The sequence below is a fragment of the Emydura macquarii genome, unplaced genomic scaffold (genome assembly GCF_026122565.2).
Source record: "Emydura macquarii macquarii isolate MOO-44397 ecotype Brisbane River unplaced genomic scaffold, CSIRO-AGI_Emac_v2 contig_3477, whole genome shotgun sequence".
In the NCBI taxonomy this organism is placed as follows: Eukaryota; Metazoa; Chordata; order Testudines; family Chelidae; genus Emydura; species Emydura macquarii.
This window is the reverse complement of record NW_027133614.1, coordinates 2434106-2451789: the sequence shown is the minus strand read 5'-3', so window position 1 is coordinate 2451789 and position 17684 is coordinate 2434106. Positions and strand designations below refer to the sequence as shown.

Genomic DNA, 17684 nt, shown 5'->3' with positions numbered 1-17684 from the left:
AGAGACCGTAACACAACTTTAATGACATTAGCCACACCTGTAGGTTTCAAATGCACAGATACTTACCAATCGCACAGCCCAGGGCTTCCTCAGCAGCGGGCTGCTTCTACCTTGGAGCCATCCTGCACCGCTAGGGCAGGGCCAGTATCTGCCCCTCTGCCCTCTGATGCTGACAGTGACCCCACAGAGTGCTGCCCTGCTGCTCACTCTCCCCACCCGAATGTTCCTCCAGAGTTTGAAAGCCTCTGTGTCTTAGGGTCAAATTCTACCCAAAAGTGCACTGATGAAGAAGCAAGCCATGCACTGCTCCTCTCCGCTGCATGCAGAGGTAGACACTAAAAAATCTTCACCCCCAGGCTTTAAAGCTGTTTTGCAACTTCTATTGCACACCCGAGATACAATAGCCGCCACAGGTTGTGTTCCTGCTCCAGGAGGAGGAGAACAACAGCTGGTGGATCTACACAGCAATAGATTCCCAATGATGTAGTTGGGCAGAGAGCTCCTCTGGATATGGGTTTTGCAATGCTACGGGTGATAGTAACATCTGCACGGCCTCCCCAAACTCTGCCCTAAGTCTAAAACTAATAACTAAGATGCAACTGTTACAGTTCTTGAAACAGTGACTAATCTTATGGATACGGTAGACCAGTGTTTCTCAATTAAATTTGGCCACGGAACCCTTTTGAACTCCATAAATAATTGCGGAACCCCCCAAACTCTTAGCAGTCTTCAAATGTTGAAATAAGTAAAGGTCAGCATTTCTCACTTAAATTACATTTACACTGGATACCCTCCGCTGGAAAATCCGAGACATCTTCCCTTTTTTGGCGGCGCGGAGAACAGCTGCTCTCGGCGGCGCGGAGAACAGCTGCTCGCGGAACCCTAACAGTGGAACCCTAACCCGCTGCTCACGGAACCCTAACCCGCGGAACACCAATTGAGAAACACTGCGGTAGACTATCAAGACACAGTGGGGCCACCCAAGGAGCTTAACTAGCTTTTAGGTTTTTTTAAACAAGACCCTTAACATTAACATCACGGCCTATAAACACACGTTCACATTCTGTGCATAGAGTGAGACTAATTTTAAAAAATTAAAGCAACATTAAGGTTGATAAATGAACTACAAACAAACAAAAATCACCAGGAAATCCAAGAGTTAAAAGTTTTATAGCAATGTGGCCTTGGCCACATTCTGTATCCTGTTGGTTTTAATGTGTAAACATTTAAGAAGTTTTAATTTATAAACTACACATTTAAGTAGAAAAACAGACTGAAAGTACTGCACATGCACAGTGTTCAAATTAACATGGTTGGGGGAAATTCAAATAGTTCACATTTGTACTAAAATGCTGAACTGACTTTTGTAAAATGTGAATCATTTGCTCCCTCAAGTGAGTTGTGAAACAAACCAACCAAAGCCCCCCGATTCCATGGCCACTTGTGCCCATGAAGCATTTACATAAATAGGTAACATAGTCCCAGCTCCAAGCACTGTGAAAAGCTATCCTTCTCCTTTTCTGAAACCATCGTGCACGTTTGGGAAGGTTTCTCAGACAGCATGGACCCGCTCCTCCTATATCGGCCAGCAAACAGCCCACCTTTATTCCCAGAGTTCAGTACACTCGCTCAAGTTGTACTGGACAACCTAAAAGGAGTCTCAAGCCAAGACCTGTAAATCCAAACCCTGACCTTGGCTTTCGAGTGTGTCTTCAGCTGGTCAGATGACATGGACTCAAGTGCCAGCCCCATAGAGATGACACACAGCTCTACCTATCCTTCACTATGTACGACCACACCGCTGCCATCAAAACTGCCCAGTGTTGGCATGGGATCAGCTCATGCAGGGTGTGTGCAGGAATTTAAATTCCAGTGCTTTTGGAGGAGCACATTCCTCTCCCCCTCCACCAATTATTGGAGGGGCCCATACCTCTACTTGCCCCCCCTTGTGCATGCCCCTGAGCTCCTGGATGAACAGTGGCTAACTGAAGCTGAACCCAAGCAAGACAGAGGTGATGCTGGTGGGCAGAGGAAAGCTTTCTGAAAAATGTGCAGCCATGACACAATCTCCTTTGGTTGAAAGCAAACACCTGCAATTGATCAATTAAGTCTGTAGTTTAGGAGTTCTCCTGGATTTCTCATCAATACTAAAGCTCTCGCACAGCAGGATCTGTGAGCAGTGCCTTCTATCATCTCTGGGTAGCTAGGAGGCTCCTTTCCATCCTGGCAGACAGTGACATGGCTTTGGTTACACACACCTGTGTCGCCTCCTGCCTGGATATACCTGGAGGAGAGGCTATCAGAATGCGTCGTCATCAATAGGGGCAACTAAAAGCACATCAAACCTCTTTTACGCTCTATACTGGCTTCCCACAGAATAGAGAGCAAGTTTAAGATCTCAGTCCTTATCTTCTAGATGTTCAATGGCCTGGGCCTGGCATATCTTTAAAACACTGCCAAAAGGTCCAAGGTAAAAACCATGGTTGACAATTCTGCTCCTTGGACACCATGGAACTCTCTACCATGAGGGTAAAGCTTGTCTGTGTAGGAAACAGAGCTTTTTCCAGGATTGGACTGAGACCATGGAACAAACTTGCACAGGAACTAAGAACCATCTCAAGTCTCACTACCTTCTGCTCCAAGTTCAAGGTGTATTTATCTGCAACTACACAAAGTAAGTCATGTCAGTGCACTGCTAGAAGATGCAGACAAACTATGGTGACGAGGGCAGCATAAGAACTTACCGAGAACAAACCAGGACAACAAAACCCACTCATCTCTGAGCTAAGACCAAACAAGGAATGTTTCGGCCCAAAGCAGTTTCTTTGAGAAAACTATGAGCAACTGTGGCAACACTGCGACTGGTGAATACTATGAAAATATACACATGCCTGCATGAGGGTATGTTTATTTTTAAATAAGCAGAAAGATTTTCACAGTAAATAAGTAAAAGCCTCTTTAAAATATTCTCTCCTCTGGGTGGGTCAGTTGTCTTTTTGTCTGTTTTAGACGACTTTATTTTTTGTTTATTAACCAGAGCCGTGCGTATTGTCAGAACAAAATACAACCATCATCATGCACACTTCCTCAATGGTTTTTTTTTAAATGTTTGCATCTCCTGAAGCAAATTATGAGGTAACAAAAAGAATCTTTGCTCTCTGAAGGGACCAGGAACATTTGGTAAATTGCTAGCTCCATGTCACCCTGTGTCAGATCAGTTCGACCTACCTTTGCTGTTCTGTGCATCTCGGAGCAAGTCCATGACCTCTCTCTCTGCTTCCTTCAGTCTGTCCTCAAAGGCCTGATCAGTCACAGTTTCCTCTCCTGTACCAAGGTTTGCTATAAGATTTTCCAACTCCCGCAACCTCTCGCGTTGTTCTGCCACCTAAGCAGAAGATAGGGGGAAGAAATAAAACAGCCTCCTTTAGCCCTCCAAACGCTGAGAGATGAAGCACTTGTCAGTTGTTTCAGTTTCCAGCAGATGTCGCTCAGACCCTGTGAGAGAATCTCCAGGCAAGTGCCTCTAGATCCATGTCTGTCTGTCACTCTAGAGTCTCAGCCCCCAGCAAGCATCAGAACGGTATGCGACTTGGTGTTTGTTGGCCTCCAGCAGTAATAGGAGACAAGTAGAGGGTTCATTGCAGGTCTTACCTTATCTCTAACCAGTCTATAACACGCAGGACACTCTTGACAGCCAGGCCAGGACCGATTGTAGAAATAATTCTCTTCACACTGGGCACAACGGTTTCCCACAAAGCCTTCCTTACACTCACAGCGACCATCCTCCTTGCACTGTAGGGAGCGAGAGCCCTCGGTGTCACAGTCACATGCTGCATGAAAGTTAAAGCATGTGAATCAGACTGGCTGTGAGAAAAACTCTGAACTACTCTGAACTGCAGACTGTTCTCTGAAAGAACAACCCAGCAGGGCACAAGCACACAGTCTGAGGCCTGATACTTCCAAACACTGCATCAGGCAAAGTACAACAGGTAACTTCTCAGTCTGAGACTTTATTCACAACAGACTCTACTTAATATCCTTGCAGTGCCACAAGCTGACGCTCTGTATCTGTCCGTCTCATTACAATGATGTGCAAACAGTTAATCTGCTCTCGCAACAAGAAGGAAGTTGGAAAGAAGATTTATATACAGCCCCATTTTTGTATCACATTTACACTTTGTTTCTTCTCAGGACTGAGTCAGCAATTGACGGACACATTCCAGAGTAGAGACGTAGGAGCTTAGGGAGCAGAAAACAGAACTGTCCTGGAAAAACATTTAGAGCAAATGTTTATGCCAAAGAGAAGCGGATGTCCACAAGCAAACACAATCAGAACCCCGCCACCCCCCCGAAGACACAGAAATACAAATCTTACAAATACATCAAGATTCAAACACTCTCACAGGGACAAGGTCTCACCCACTCTCTGGCATGTGGACACAAAAAGAAAATTCAAGTTTGCCACATTAAACCTGGGGCTGTTGAAGTGAGAAAGCAGTGGCAGCAGGCAGGCAAGAAGAGGATGAGAAAATGGAGACACGTTGTGTTGGTTTCTGCTTCCCCTCCTCCCCGTCTCCACCGCCACTTACGTTTGCAGCCTTCAGGTCCGAATCCGAAGTGGTTGACCTCACACCTCTCGCAGCGCTGCCCGGTGATGCCTGGGTGACACTCGCACTGCCCTGTCTGTATGTCACAATGGCCATCGGTGGAACCCAGAGGATGGCAGGCGCACCTATTGAAGGAGACCACATTTCAAATGACTATAAAAAAAACCCAGCAACAACAATAGGCTGCACTTACACCTGCATCTTTCATTCGCGGATCTCAAAGGCCCTATACAAACAGCAAGCCTCATGCCACCCAGTTGAGGTATTGCTGTGCCTGTCACACAGATGTGGAAAGCAAGGCACAGAGATTAACTGAACTGTGCAAGATCACACAGCGACTGAGCTGAGAAAGGGATCCAGAACCCCCAGCTACCCGTCTTCTCTTGTAATCACAAGACGATTTCTATTTATAAATTACCCTTCTGTCGAGAACCCTCATCAGCTCTGCTCTTTGACTAATCTTCTCCTCACTCTTCATGGAAAATCCCATCCATCTGTTAATGGATGCTGAAGCCAGGCTTAAATATGGATCTTCCCAAAACACAGTCACTGCTCCAGCTGCTGGCCAACCTCACCTGTCACAGCCACGTCCACTCTGTAGGTTATAGAAGCCAGGCTCACAGGCACTACAGTCCCTCTCAGTGACATGTGGCAGGCACTCACATTGCCCAGTTACTTGATTGCAGCTTGTCTGCTGGTTTACTGTGCCATAAGGATTACAACTGCAAGCTGCAAGAGATAGAAAGGGGAACATGTTCCCAGTAATTAGCAGAATACCAGCACTGTGAGCAGCATTAGACAGGAGCCTCCAAACACGCCAATCTAGCACATGAATCTGAATTCATGCATTTTATCAAGCCATAACCATCAGCAAGAGAATGAAATCTTGCACTGCAGTTGACAGGTCTGCACGCAGCACCAAAACCGGAGTTCTAACGTTTTCCCGAACATTATGTCAGGCCAAGATAGACCACAAAAGGACAGGTGTGTGGGGCCAGAACATTCAATCGTTCCCAGGTTGTTCCAGTGAGACTAAGGTCTGTAGCTATGAAAAGGCTTCTGATTTTTCACATGTGTAAAACTGAGAAAAGCACTTACCCTTGCACTTAACCTCAGGGCTGGGGGCTAAGGGGTTCCCAAAGAACCCATCCCTGCACCGGTCGCAGTAGAAGCCATCTGTGTTGTAGATGCACTTCAGGCATTTCCCTGTCAAGCGGTTACAGTTCCCCACCGCGTTGGGATCAATGTTGTCGCTGCACTGGCACAGACGGCAGAGCCTGGCAGGGCCATTTTCACCAAGCGGGTCTCCAAAATAGCCGTCGTCACACAGCTCACATCTTTTACCTGGGGGCAGGACCAACACATGTATCAGTAACAGTCAGCTGTTACAAGGTAACCTGGATTTTCCTATAGCCTCTCCTGCAAAGTAAGTCTCTCATCACTTTTTTCCTTGTCCAATGCACAGGGACCAGGAAGAGGTTAGACTTTAAAGCACTACAATGGAGGAGTCAGTCACAGCCTTCAATAGTTAAAGCTACCTTTGGATTTTCAGCTGAACTTCGATTTAAAAACCTGTCACTCCAAAAATACTGTTAATGTTTTCTTCTTAAGAAACACACCAATGAGATATTAATACACAATTTTCCACAAATGGTTTTTGTCAATATTATGTCCATCTGAAAAGTCTAAAACAGTGTTTCTTCAACTTTTTAACAAGGACCAGCTTGCTACCTTTCTAAATGTCATCAAAGAGATCTCAGGGACCGGCGCCAGTCCATGGACCAGTCGAGAAACACAAGTTTAAAACACCACCCATTTTGCAATCTGCATGTCAGTCATCTTTTTGTGCCACCTTAACTTCACACTCCCCCCAGCCTGTTCCAGGTTTCACACACAAGTCAAGCTATACCCCGGTACACACTAAGTTCCAAAATACAAGAAATGATCCTCCCCCGACATTCATTGTAACTCAGCTCAGCTCAGCTAAGCAAGCAGACAGATATATGGAGACCCACCAGCCACTTCCATTACAGTAGGCTGTGATGCTGCCACAAGGACAGAAGGCTCCATATAGAGGACAGTCCTGCAGTGACTCCAGTTCCCCATCCCAGGCAGTCATCGATACACAGCTCAGCCCCTCAGCCTCCTTAGGCAACATCTGACAACTTTGTCCCCAGTTACTCCCTCACTCTAACTTCCTGCACAAAATCAGCCCAACACCATCCCTCAATTCTCCATGCCACTGCTTCCCATAGTCCTCCTAAGATGTTAGTGGTGACCCTGATTTGTTGTACCCCTTAAGGCACCTGAGACTGGGATGGAAACCACAGAAGGTTTGCCAGACAGAGACGCTCTCTCGCCGCACAAGCTAAAAGCTCTGCTTCTCAGGCAGCTCTTTCACATGCAAACCTCCCCCTTTCCCTCCCATCATGTCACAATCACTTCATCACAAGTGGGGGCACACTGGGAGGGACGTGAGGGCTGCAGAGCCCAGTAGATTCAGCACTGACTAGTGTGGGCATGCCAGATGTGGCAGTAATAAATAAAGATAAGCCTGTATCTTCTAGGCAATCTGGATCTAGATCTGAACGTTGCAGTTTGAGCCAATAACAAAACACACAAACAAAAAAATCTATTGCATATCTGTGGAACTCCCCCAAGCTGATCTGTAGATGGCATTTTCTTGTATTTGACCAGATACAGCACACGAGTGCAGGGACTCACACAGTCATCTATCCCAATGTCTGAAAGCATTTAAAGGGCTTTATACTTTCTGACACCCTGGTGTCAAGCCTAAATTCAGTTGAAGGCCTGCCATTTTCAGTTGTATTTGCTGGTTATAGACAAGTAGGGCTTTATTTAAAAGGTTAATTCTCTCATATACTTTATGATGTACTATTTAAAATAAGATACATATCTGCTGAGACACATTTATTTCAGGCTGTAAAAAACAATATGGATTTGTACATAGCTTGACCTGTCCTGATGAATCACTGCACCCTATGGCTTTCTAGGCGGAACAAACCTAATGCAGCAAACAACATGTGTCTGGCAGACTGGCAGAGCAAAGAGATGCCCTCTAATTTTATCCTGATTTCAACAGAAAAATTCAACAGCTCTCATGGCTGTCTTAGTGACTATCCCATTTTCTACCCAGCTCCATGTGATTATCAATGCTCAGTATTAGAAATGATCATGGCTCGTGTATCACAAAGTATTTTCAGACTTTGTTCAGACCTAAAGCTCAGCTTCTTCATTTGGGAAAGAGAGGAACATTTGGCTTTTTTTCAGTTCATTAGAACCCCAAGAAGTATGGCAACAAAGAGCTCGACACTAGTTACCAAGCTGTTTGCTAAGAAAAAAAAAAAACAACCACAAAATACAGAAGTGATCAGTTCTGTGCTTTTCACTTCACTGTGCAAAGAAGTAGACCTGGTGTACGCAGCATCTCTGGGCAGGTGGGATGTGGAAGCGCTAAATAAGGAACACACCTGTGGTCCCAGCTGGACAGTTGGTGCACACCACCTCCTTAGTCTTGGGCACTATGGCACAGCTGGAGCCCCCTGGACAAGGACATGGCTGACAGTCTGAGGAAGTGCCTGTAGTTGCATCTCCGTAATATCCATCACTGCACTTCTCACAGTGAGGGCCTGCTGTGTTATCTCTGCAGTTGCAAGCACCTGGTTTTTGGTTGTTGGTTTGGGTGGGGGGGGGGAGGGGAGGTTAGAGGGAGGAAGAGAGAGAAAAACAGAATATGTTTTTAATATTGTTCCTATTATCCCCATCCCATTCCTCACACAGAAAGAATCAAAAAACAAAAACAGATCTCCTCCTGCTGTCCCTCTCCTACCCCAATACTCCTCCTTACCAGTCTCTGGGTCACATCTCTCACTGTGCCCATTGCAGGTACACAGCACACATGGACTGTATGGTCCAAGACTAGGTGTCTCCCTCCTGTAACCTGGGGCACAGCGCTCACAGAACTGCCCATGGTATCCTGTCGGACAGGTACAGCTCTCCACCCAGGTTGCAGGGATTCCAGGCTCAGGACGAGCGCTGACAATAGTGACATCATCCAGGTATCCGGCACCTGGAAAGTGTTTGGAAAGAGAAGCATTTAATTACCCATACATGAAAAACGGTATGATGTGAGCCCAATATTGTATATTTACACACAAGTCAGAGATAGCAAACATCTCTTCTGACACTATGTGTTACTACAGCAGGAAAGACAGCAGTTGCTTAGGTTGATGCGAGAAGGATACCACATAACCCAGAGAGAACAAAGGCCAGAAAGCGAGTGGGTAGTTCCCTGTGCACGAGATACACAGGTAGGCAGAGATGGCAGCTTGCCAAACAGCCACAATGCAGAACATAGCAGAGTGCAAAGAACACTATTTCTTTAAATACACTGTAAATACACTTTGGCAGTAAAAAAAAAAAAATCACTCCTCATGTGTACACCGTTTATAGTTCCAATCAGAAACCAAGAACGGTTCCTAATCTTACCCGATACAAAGACAGACAAGCCCTCTTGAATCTTTAAAATGCATTCAGTGAATTCTTCACCAGAACCACAGTCTCACAATAACAGAAAGAAGAAATACAAAGACATCCCTCTACCCACTCTCTTTGGGTTCTTCTCCTCCAAACTCACCTTCCCTGGGTACCTTAAGGTGACTCACCCTAGTAATTCCTCTTAGGCAGAGTTTTATGTCAGGTGTAAAATGATGCAAGGATGTTTGCTCTAATGTTAATGGCCCTGGAACTCCAAACAGAACTCCAGGTGTCATGGCCTGGACCTGGAATGCTCATCAGATAAGTCACATTGCACACGTCCTACCCTTTATTTCATTATCAGTACATTCCTCTTGTGTAAAAAAATTCCATTTCAAATTCTTATCATTTCCTGATCTTCCTTAAGTTCATACCTTTTTTTAGATCTATTTGTGTTAGCATGAAAAATCTCTCAACAGTGTTTAAGGCCATTGATGTTCTGCCCCTAATCAGAGCCTGTTTCCACAGCACCTCCTTAGGTGGAACTCCCAAGTTTTATAAAAGGGGAGCTTTTGGGATCAGGCCCTTCTCACTTAGAACAATCATCTCCCATCAGTGTTTTCCTGTCTCTTTCCTCTTTACATTACAAGTGTAATAGCAGTAGAGTAGGCACCACACATTTGTTAAAAGAATCCTGGCATCTCTGCAGCCACTTCCTTCAGAATTCTGGGGTGAAACTGGTCTGTTCCCAGATTTTCATTAGTCAGGTCTGTAATGGCTGGCTGTGTCATGAAAAAAAGGCGAAAGTCATTTTAAAATAAAACCCAAAAAAGCCCAAAGGAATAGAGACTGTGTATCCTTGGTTTCCTGCAAGACATTCATATGGCAATGACAGCAGGTCCCCTGCAGTGGCCCAGGAAACAAGATGTCACAGGGCAGGTTGACGAAAAGCATGAGTCACGGGCTGACAAACAACCAGCCTTAGGTATTTATAATTAGGATCAGAAATATGCCAGTCACTGTCATTCTGCAGCAGAGAGATAATCTGCTTCTCTCCCCTATACAGCTGTTGTGAAAACCACCCCATGTCTCCTCCCTAGACCCACTTCCCCAAGTAGTGAAATGACTCACTTCTCTCACTGTATGTCCCACGGATCTTGATAGAAGTCAAGTTGTGAAGCAACTTCTGAAACTCAAATGGGGTCAAAGAAGGCCTCCAAGGGTAATCTGTTGCTTCGTGGAGCCTATGGAGCAGAAGCATGTATCATTTTTCATTCTTACAGCTTTCACGTGCTGATGGCTGTGTTCTTTCAATGGACCATTCGAGCAATTATATGCTGTGACACTACATTTAGCATATAATTATATAGTACTACTAGGCCATGAGCACTGAATTCATCTGATGGCCTGATTATGAATTCCATTTTGAAAGAACAACCTTAACAGTGCTGGTTTCCTTATGGTCCCTTCTGAGAACACTGTCCATGCCAGGTTAGATTCCTGTTATAGCAACTACTCTCCCTCCTTCCTGGTCAGCCCTGACTCTTTCCGTATTACAGGGAAAACTCACTCACCTGAAGGCATACTTCAGTGTGTTCTCACTGGGATAGGAGTTGCCCTGAGCAATAAGAGGCACAGATACCCTAAGCCCAGAACCTTCAAGAACCAGGTCTTCTGCAGAGAGACGAGTGTCCCGCCGATCAACCCGAAAGGAGAAGGTCAGATTTTGACCATAACTCAAAACCTGGTTACCCAAGAACTTGTCTGAAACAGAAACAAAACTCTTATGATTAGAGGCAGAAAAGTGAAGAGTTACTATATGGTTATATGGTGACTTTTTAGAGAGAAGCTCATCTCTGATTCTACTTACCAGGTGCAATGAAATAGATAGGGAAATAGGTGTCTGAGATAACAGAGATGTCCTGGGTCTCTGCACTCCACTGGAGTAAAATTTCAGAGCCATCTCGCTGTTCAGCACGCCACTCTTCCTCCCCTGAAATACAGATATACAAGGGTAAACGTTCCATAAGATATACCATATCATACACCATATGCATAACATGTGTTGCCCAGGGAATTTCTAGTTGAAATTTTATGCACTGGTGCTAACCTGCTTTAAGGAAGTTTGTGTCATTGTCCCCACCCTTTTACAAAGAGAAACTGCTACTTTACCAGTTCAAACCCAGAACGTACAAAGTTCTAATTTCATACAAGTTACACCCACCATTTTCTCTAGCTTTCAAAGAGCAGAGTTTTCAAACTGCTCTATCACCAGAAAAGCTGTAACACTAAGTAGGGATGGGAGAACACACAAATGTCTGGGGTTTTGTGAAATTTTTATATTTTGAAGTTCACACTTCCATAAAACATTTTTTGTTTTCCAGTGGAATTTTAATTAAACAACATGATTTCCAAGCTGTACTGCAGCCTATACAGCTTACTGCTGTAGGAAAGCAAAAAGAAAGAGATTGCATGAAAGGTAAGTCTTGCCCTGTTTCTAGGACCACCAATGAATACAACAGGCAGCAGCCAGAAGCCTCATTTTGCCAAAACCCAGCATTTTTATATTATAAAGTTTATAACCCCAAACTTTTGGCCAGGTTCTGAATTGAGCAAATGCCTTCTCCCAGCCTCTGGCATTAAGTGTAGAGAGAAATGTTTACATCCTCAGTGTATACACATTAAAACATTTCAAACCTAGATGCCTGAAGTCATGCCCATAAATTCATATTTGACCACCTAAATAAAAATTCTCTGTGTTGTAGACACTCAGCACTTCCGAAAGTGATGCTACATATTTAGGCACCTAAAGTTAGAACGCTTTGGCTACAGTAACCCAGCCCAGAGAAAGGGGAAGAGGAGCAAAAGGAAAGTTAATTTTTAGATTGAAGTCCACAGCACAGCCTCAATGTCAAAAGAATATCTGTTTTTACCAGTCCGAAAGTTGGAGACGATGGTGTAGATACTGTAACCAACGGCATTGGTGCAGACAGAGGAGTGACCAAAACAGAAGCAAGGGGTGCATCCCCTCGGATTGGCAGGATCCAGATTGAAAAACCCAGGTTTACATCTGAAAATGAGCAGGAGGAAGAAGTTATTTCCTCATCTTTTCTCAAGCACACAGTGACCAAGAACACTCTGGAGACATATGCAACAGAGCTATTGAAAGGGCGAGTCACCTCTCACAGTGGAACCCCTCCACGTTGTCCTTGCAGGTACATCGCCCCGTTTCAATACTGCACTCATCTGTGCTGCCAGCAGGATTGCACGAGCATGGCCTGATGGAGACAGTGGAGAGGAGAAAGAAACCCATTGAGAACTGTGTACAGAACCCAGAAGAGAAGAAAGATTACAGGACAATTCACACACTCCCTCTCTTTAGCAGTAGCTTCTTCACCTTCTACCTGATCCATAGGACAAGAATTCCTTACCTGCACCCAGCCTCTGAGAGGGAGTGGAACCCTGGTTGGCATCGGTCACATTTATCACCCATCACACCTGGTTTGCAGCTGCACCGGCTGTAGTTATCACACTGAGTGCTGAGAGAGCCTATGGGATCAGGAGAAAAATAAACTTTAATAGAGCGTGTGATTACATTAGCTGTTGCAGATCAAACTGTGTGCTAAGAGAGCTTTGGTGGACATGCAGGGAGAGGGAACAGAAGAACAGTGATGTGTTGCTCCAAAGGCTGGAATGAAAACTTGCTAAGAGCCCAAGGGCAGCATCTAGTTTACATGCGTGTTCATAAATGAGTATCCCCCCCCGACATCACTCTAATGATCTCTTTACATCTGTGCATCCAAAATAAAGCATTACTGATCTTGCAGTTGTTTTGCTTCCCCTTCCCTTTCCCTCTCTCCCATCATCCATTTCCATTCTCATTTTCTCCTCATACCATTTTTGCTCTTCTTTTCATTGGGTTTTCTCCCTTCTGTCTCTTCCATTCTCACTGTTCTTTCTACTTCTTGAGTTTATCCCATGCCTTCTCATTATCCTTCCCTCAGAACAGCACCCATAGTCTTCTTTTCCCCACCCTCCTTTTCCCACGTCCCTTCTCTGCACCCCAATCATCTTCACTTCCCCCTTTGCCTGGATGCCCCATGACCAGGTCCCTTCAAACAGATTTTTTTCCTTGGTTCCCCTACTTCTCTGCCTTCTCTCTCCTTCTCCAGCCCCACCCCTGAGTCTACAAGAGCTGCTAGTTCTCACACACAATGGCCCCTCCTGCCTCTTTGCCCATGCTCAGGTGTGGACTCCCTGCAGGTAGGTCTCCTTTTTTTCAGTCAGCCTGGGCTCTTCCCAACTTTCCTATATAGCAAGATCAGCTCCTGAGCATAGACTGTTCTTGGCCAGGTCAGCCTTCTCTTTAGGTGTCTGTGGTCAGGGAATAGGCTTCTAAAAGACACTGTGCTGGAATAGCTCAACCATCATCTCCCCCCAGTCAGGAGACCAGTGACAAGAGCACTGAAAAGGAACGCTTGGCCTCCCACAGCTCACATGGTAGAAGGTAAATGCTAAGAAACTGCTATACATCACCCTGGTAGAATCTGAATGCTAAACCAAATAGTATTGAGCTGAGTCCGGTAGAGGAACACATGACCTCTAACAGACTCCAAAGCAAGTCTTATGTTTTTAGCAAGGAACTGTCTGTCTCAAAGCTACACTCTATAAAAATGCATCTGAATGAAAATTTCGACCTTTTTTTCCCTGTGAAAGTGACACAAACATGCTCCCTGAGTTTGGGCCTGAAGACACAGTTCACTCAGCTTCTTTAACCCTTTGAAGATAGAATGCTTTCTCCCAAGCATTTATTTGGCTAGCAGCCTGGAAAATGTCAGTGTTCCAAGGGCTAATAAGTGAGCAAATATGTAAAATAATGCAACTTTTTATGTATAAAAAAGAATGGTTTCTACCTTCCACTTCAGATGGCACTAAAAGGCTGTGATACCGCAAGTGAAACAATTCTAAGAGGATTAGACTAGACAGAATCATTAAGAGTGAAAAACTTACAAAACCTTTCCCATATACAGTCAAAGTTCAAATACCCTGTGTGATCCAGTCTATAATTATTTATAAAACCATTACTTGGATAAAAATATCATCCTAAATCAACCCACACACTTTTAATATACATTGGATGCCAGTACACGACTGGCTACAAATCTAGGGCTTAGTATTAAGTGATATAGCTCTTTGTAATTTGCCCCTACATACCTGAGCAATCACCTCTCTTCCCATGACCTTGCTTGAAGTTTACAGTTGGCTAGATTTGATTGTAACATAAAGCCCTCCCCAGGGAGAGTTTGGGGGTGTAGGTAGGGAAGAAAGGGGCATGGCGTGTCTTTCTTGGTCAAAAGTTTCTTGAATATGGAACTCCCCTCCTGCAGTTCATAGGGAGATAGCGCTTGCAACATGCTTTCATGGCAGCTAGTGAGGGACTGTGCCAGACCTAATTTATTTCAGCTGGTCTATTTTGGATCATTAGCTCTTACCTTAGTATCCACCACCTTTTTGTTTTCCCCATTCCTCTTACTACTTGTGGGACTGATCCCTGTACAGGCTGCGTAATTTGCTTGACTACTATTAGGTTTGTTCTTATGACATAATTGTTTGGGGGGGTTTTTTGGTGTTTTTTTTTGGGGGGGGGGGAGGGGGGAAGGTGGAGGTGGAGAAGATGACAATCCAGCTGAATATTTTGATATTCCTTTAAAAAGGTTTTAGAAAAAAAGATTGTTTGGTTCATATTTTATGGTGCTTAGATATGCCACCACAAATGTCTTATTTCATTCACCCTTTAATAAAACAAGGTATTCAAACTGATGCTTTTGGATATCCAGATGATTTGAAAGAATTCTGCTGGACTGCAACAGCTCCAAAGTTTTACCTATTGGGTGTGTCCACAGCCCTGCCCATCACTGTAGCATGTTATAATACACAGTAAAATCTCTTCTCGAATGCATTTGAAAAAGGAACTATTGTATATGCAGAGTATCTGCTCAAAGTCTATGATCTTGGCTGCCGTGCATTTTCCTTGAAGTAATTGGATCAAAGTATGAGCAGATTACTTAACAATTCTAAATTGAAATACCATATGTTATGCCAACTTTTTTTTAAAAGCGTTTTTATTATAAAGCAGTTGCATTTTTTTTTTTTTTTTTTTATGTTTACAGGAGGAAAGATTTGCATTCTGACTTACCAACAGGGTTACAGTTACACGGTAGACATCCTTCCTCACTTCCAAGGCGATAGAAGTTCTCCCGGCACCTTTCACAGTTGGGACCATCAGTGTTATCCAAGCAGCCAATGCAGTGACCACCATGGCCCGTGGAGCGGTACAGTTCAGCATCAAAGTAACACTCCTGTGACCGCCCATTGCAGTTACAGGCTGTAGAAATACCACAAGGTTCCATCAGATCATATGCATAGGAAGGTATCCAATCCTCACACATAATACTAGACCTGCCCCAGAAACAAACTGTAGGAGAATTAGCAGAAGAGTGATTGGCCTGGGAAAAGATGTACTTGAATATTATATGAGAGTGCAATACAATAAAAACAGAATGAGTTGGGTATTAGTCTGGGGTGAAGGGAAAGCAGAAGCAAAGAGTCAGAGAGGTTGTGTTAGTGTGTGAGGGGATATAGATACTGGCGGTACACACAGATTTAATCAGCAAACACAGATGGAATCTAAACAACTCTGCTCTTGCCATTCCAATCAATGAAAACAACAGCAGAGGCCAGAAGTATTTAGTTTCCTTCCCTTTGCTAGGTGGAAGAAACTACTCTTTTAACAAATACTCTGTTGAAAATACACTGCTCTCTATGTATGGCAGGAGGAATACTAGAGTTTCCACGCTGCTCCTTGTCAGCTGGGCTACAGCTTTCCACTCTTCCTGCTGCCTTCCCACACAATAATGATGTCTCAGGCATTCAAAACAGTGTGAGAAGGTAACAGTGACAGAAGCCTTCCAGAAAGGCCTGTGAGAAAAGTTTCTTCTCCCCCTCATGCAGACAGATTTCTAATTCCTTATGTCTAGGGAGTGAGGTTTCATTGGGCTGTCAACTGAATTCACAGGACTTACATTGACAGCTGGGACTTTTTAATATTCATACATGGTCAGACAGGAAGACGGTTCTGTCTAAAAGTCTTCCCCCATCTGCCCTTTTAAGTAAACTACTAGGAACAATAGCTCCTAACAGAAGACCACGCAAATAAACTGGCTTGTTTTTAAGAGAGACACATTAGAACCACTGCATCTTTGCAATAGCCTGGATCTGGATGAAGTCTGAGTACTCTGGAGATCAAGAACTCCGACTGCAAAGGGAAGAGGTCACTGAATATCGGTGGAACTCTCTAATTAAAAGGCCATTGCATTCACCAGGACCGGCAGCATACTCCAGACCAGAAACAATCCCATTTCCTCTTTCCTCTACCGCCCTCTAAAAGCACCACGTTCATAGAATTTTGTGGTGTGCAACTACTGTATGAAACTATTCTCCAGTAGGTTTTCTACTGTAAGAACACACCCCTTGTTAGGGGTCTGTAAGTGATACTGATGGGTTCAGATGGGAGTTTCCAGCAATCCTGTGAAGTATTTCTACTGATGAACACCAAGACTCAGCCTTCAGATATCATTCTGCACCATATTTTCAGAAGCTAAGCAATCCTCTACTTCATGGCAATGGAATTCAGAGCCATGTCATTATTGTGTTCATTAAGAATCATGAGACACTTGGGCATATTTCTTTCTTCTGAGGAAGAATGGCACAAAAATCTTTGTTATTGTAAGATGATTTATGCTAAACTACAATGCCAGGCAGGACCAGAAACTATCCATTTTTTCAGAAAAGGGACTCCCCATGGCTAAGACTTAAATGCTTCCCTAAAACAAAGTCCCAACCCCTTTAAACAAGTTTCTGGCTCAGTTCTACTCTGGCTGTGTTTAGTCAATTGCATTTACTATATTTTTATATTATACTGAGACAGAGACCTGAGCTTGTTTGTATAGCACCTAAGATAATGTTACCTGAATTCTAACTGGGGACCCTCCGTGCTATCGCAATACAAATATAAATGGTAACAACATACCTACTTTATTGGGTATAGTCACAAAAGGGCCTTGGCTCCAACGTTACATTGACATGAAATTCTGGATAACCAAATGGGATGTCTATAGTTTTGGAGGGAGACCCCATGGGCCTGGTCTATTTCCTCTGGAAATTTGGGATTTCACTGTCATAGGGCTTTGCTACAAAATTCCACATCATTCAGATGATTAGTTGAAGCTGTCCACTTTGTGTGGGCTGAGTAGTTTCCAAATGTAACAGGCAGGATTTTCAAAAGTGCCTACGTGACTTACAAGTGATGAAGTGGGAATTTTCAGTAATATTTTTATAATGTCTATGTGTGCCTCGGTTTCCCCCTTTGCTTTGTCTTGCTACGCAGTGGGTGAAAAACAGGTTAAAATCTGCTCTCAGGGCAGAACAGGAGACATGGCCATTTGTGTCACCTCCCTGCCTGGGGCGGGATAAACGCATCATTAAGGAACTGGCTGGAGCCTGCTGAAATTGACCCATATC

At 44.2% G+C, this 17684-nt stretch overlaps 1 protein-coding gene across 2 annotated transcripts in view; it reads right to left on the bottom strand.

Moving 5' to 3' along the window:
• LAMC1 (laminin subunit gamma 1) overlaps positions 1–17684 on the bottom strand; it is a 106721-nt gene that overhangs the window by 10085 nt on the left and 78952 nt on the right. For both annotated transcript variants that reach the window (XM_067535174.1, XM_067535175.1), the window contains exons 5-18: positions 15301–15489; positions 12536–12653; positions 12284–12382; positions 12038–12174; positions 10975–11097; positions 10679–10868; positions 10236–10348; positions 8476–8697; positions 8099–8287; positions 5706–5951; positions 5183–5336; positions 4590–4732; positions 3652–3830; positions 3229–3385 (exon numbers count right to left, since the gene is read on the bottom strand). In XM_067535174.1, coding sequence (XP_067391275.1) covers positions 3229–3385; positions 3652–3830; positions 4590–4732; positions 5183–5336; positions 5706–5951; positions 8099–8287; positions 8476–8697; positions 10236–10348; positions 10679–10868; positions 10975–11097; positions 12038–12174; positions 12284–12382; positions 12536–12653; positions 15301–15489 — 2259 coding nt within the window. The remainder of the gene's footprint in view (positions 1–3228; positions 3386–3651; positions 3831–4589; positions 4733–5182; positions 5337–5705; positions 5952–8098; positions 8288–8475; positions 8698–10235; positions 10349–10678; positions 10869–10974; positions 11098–12037; positions 12175–12283; positions 12383–12535; positions 12654–15300; positions 15490–17684) is intronic.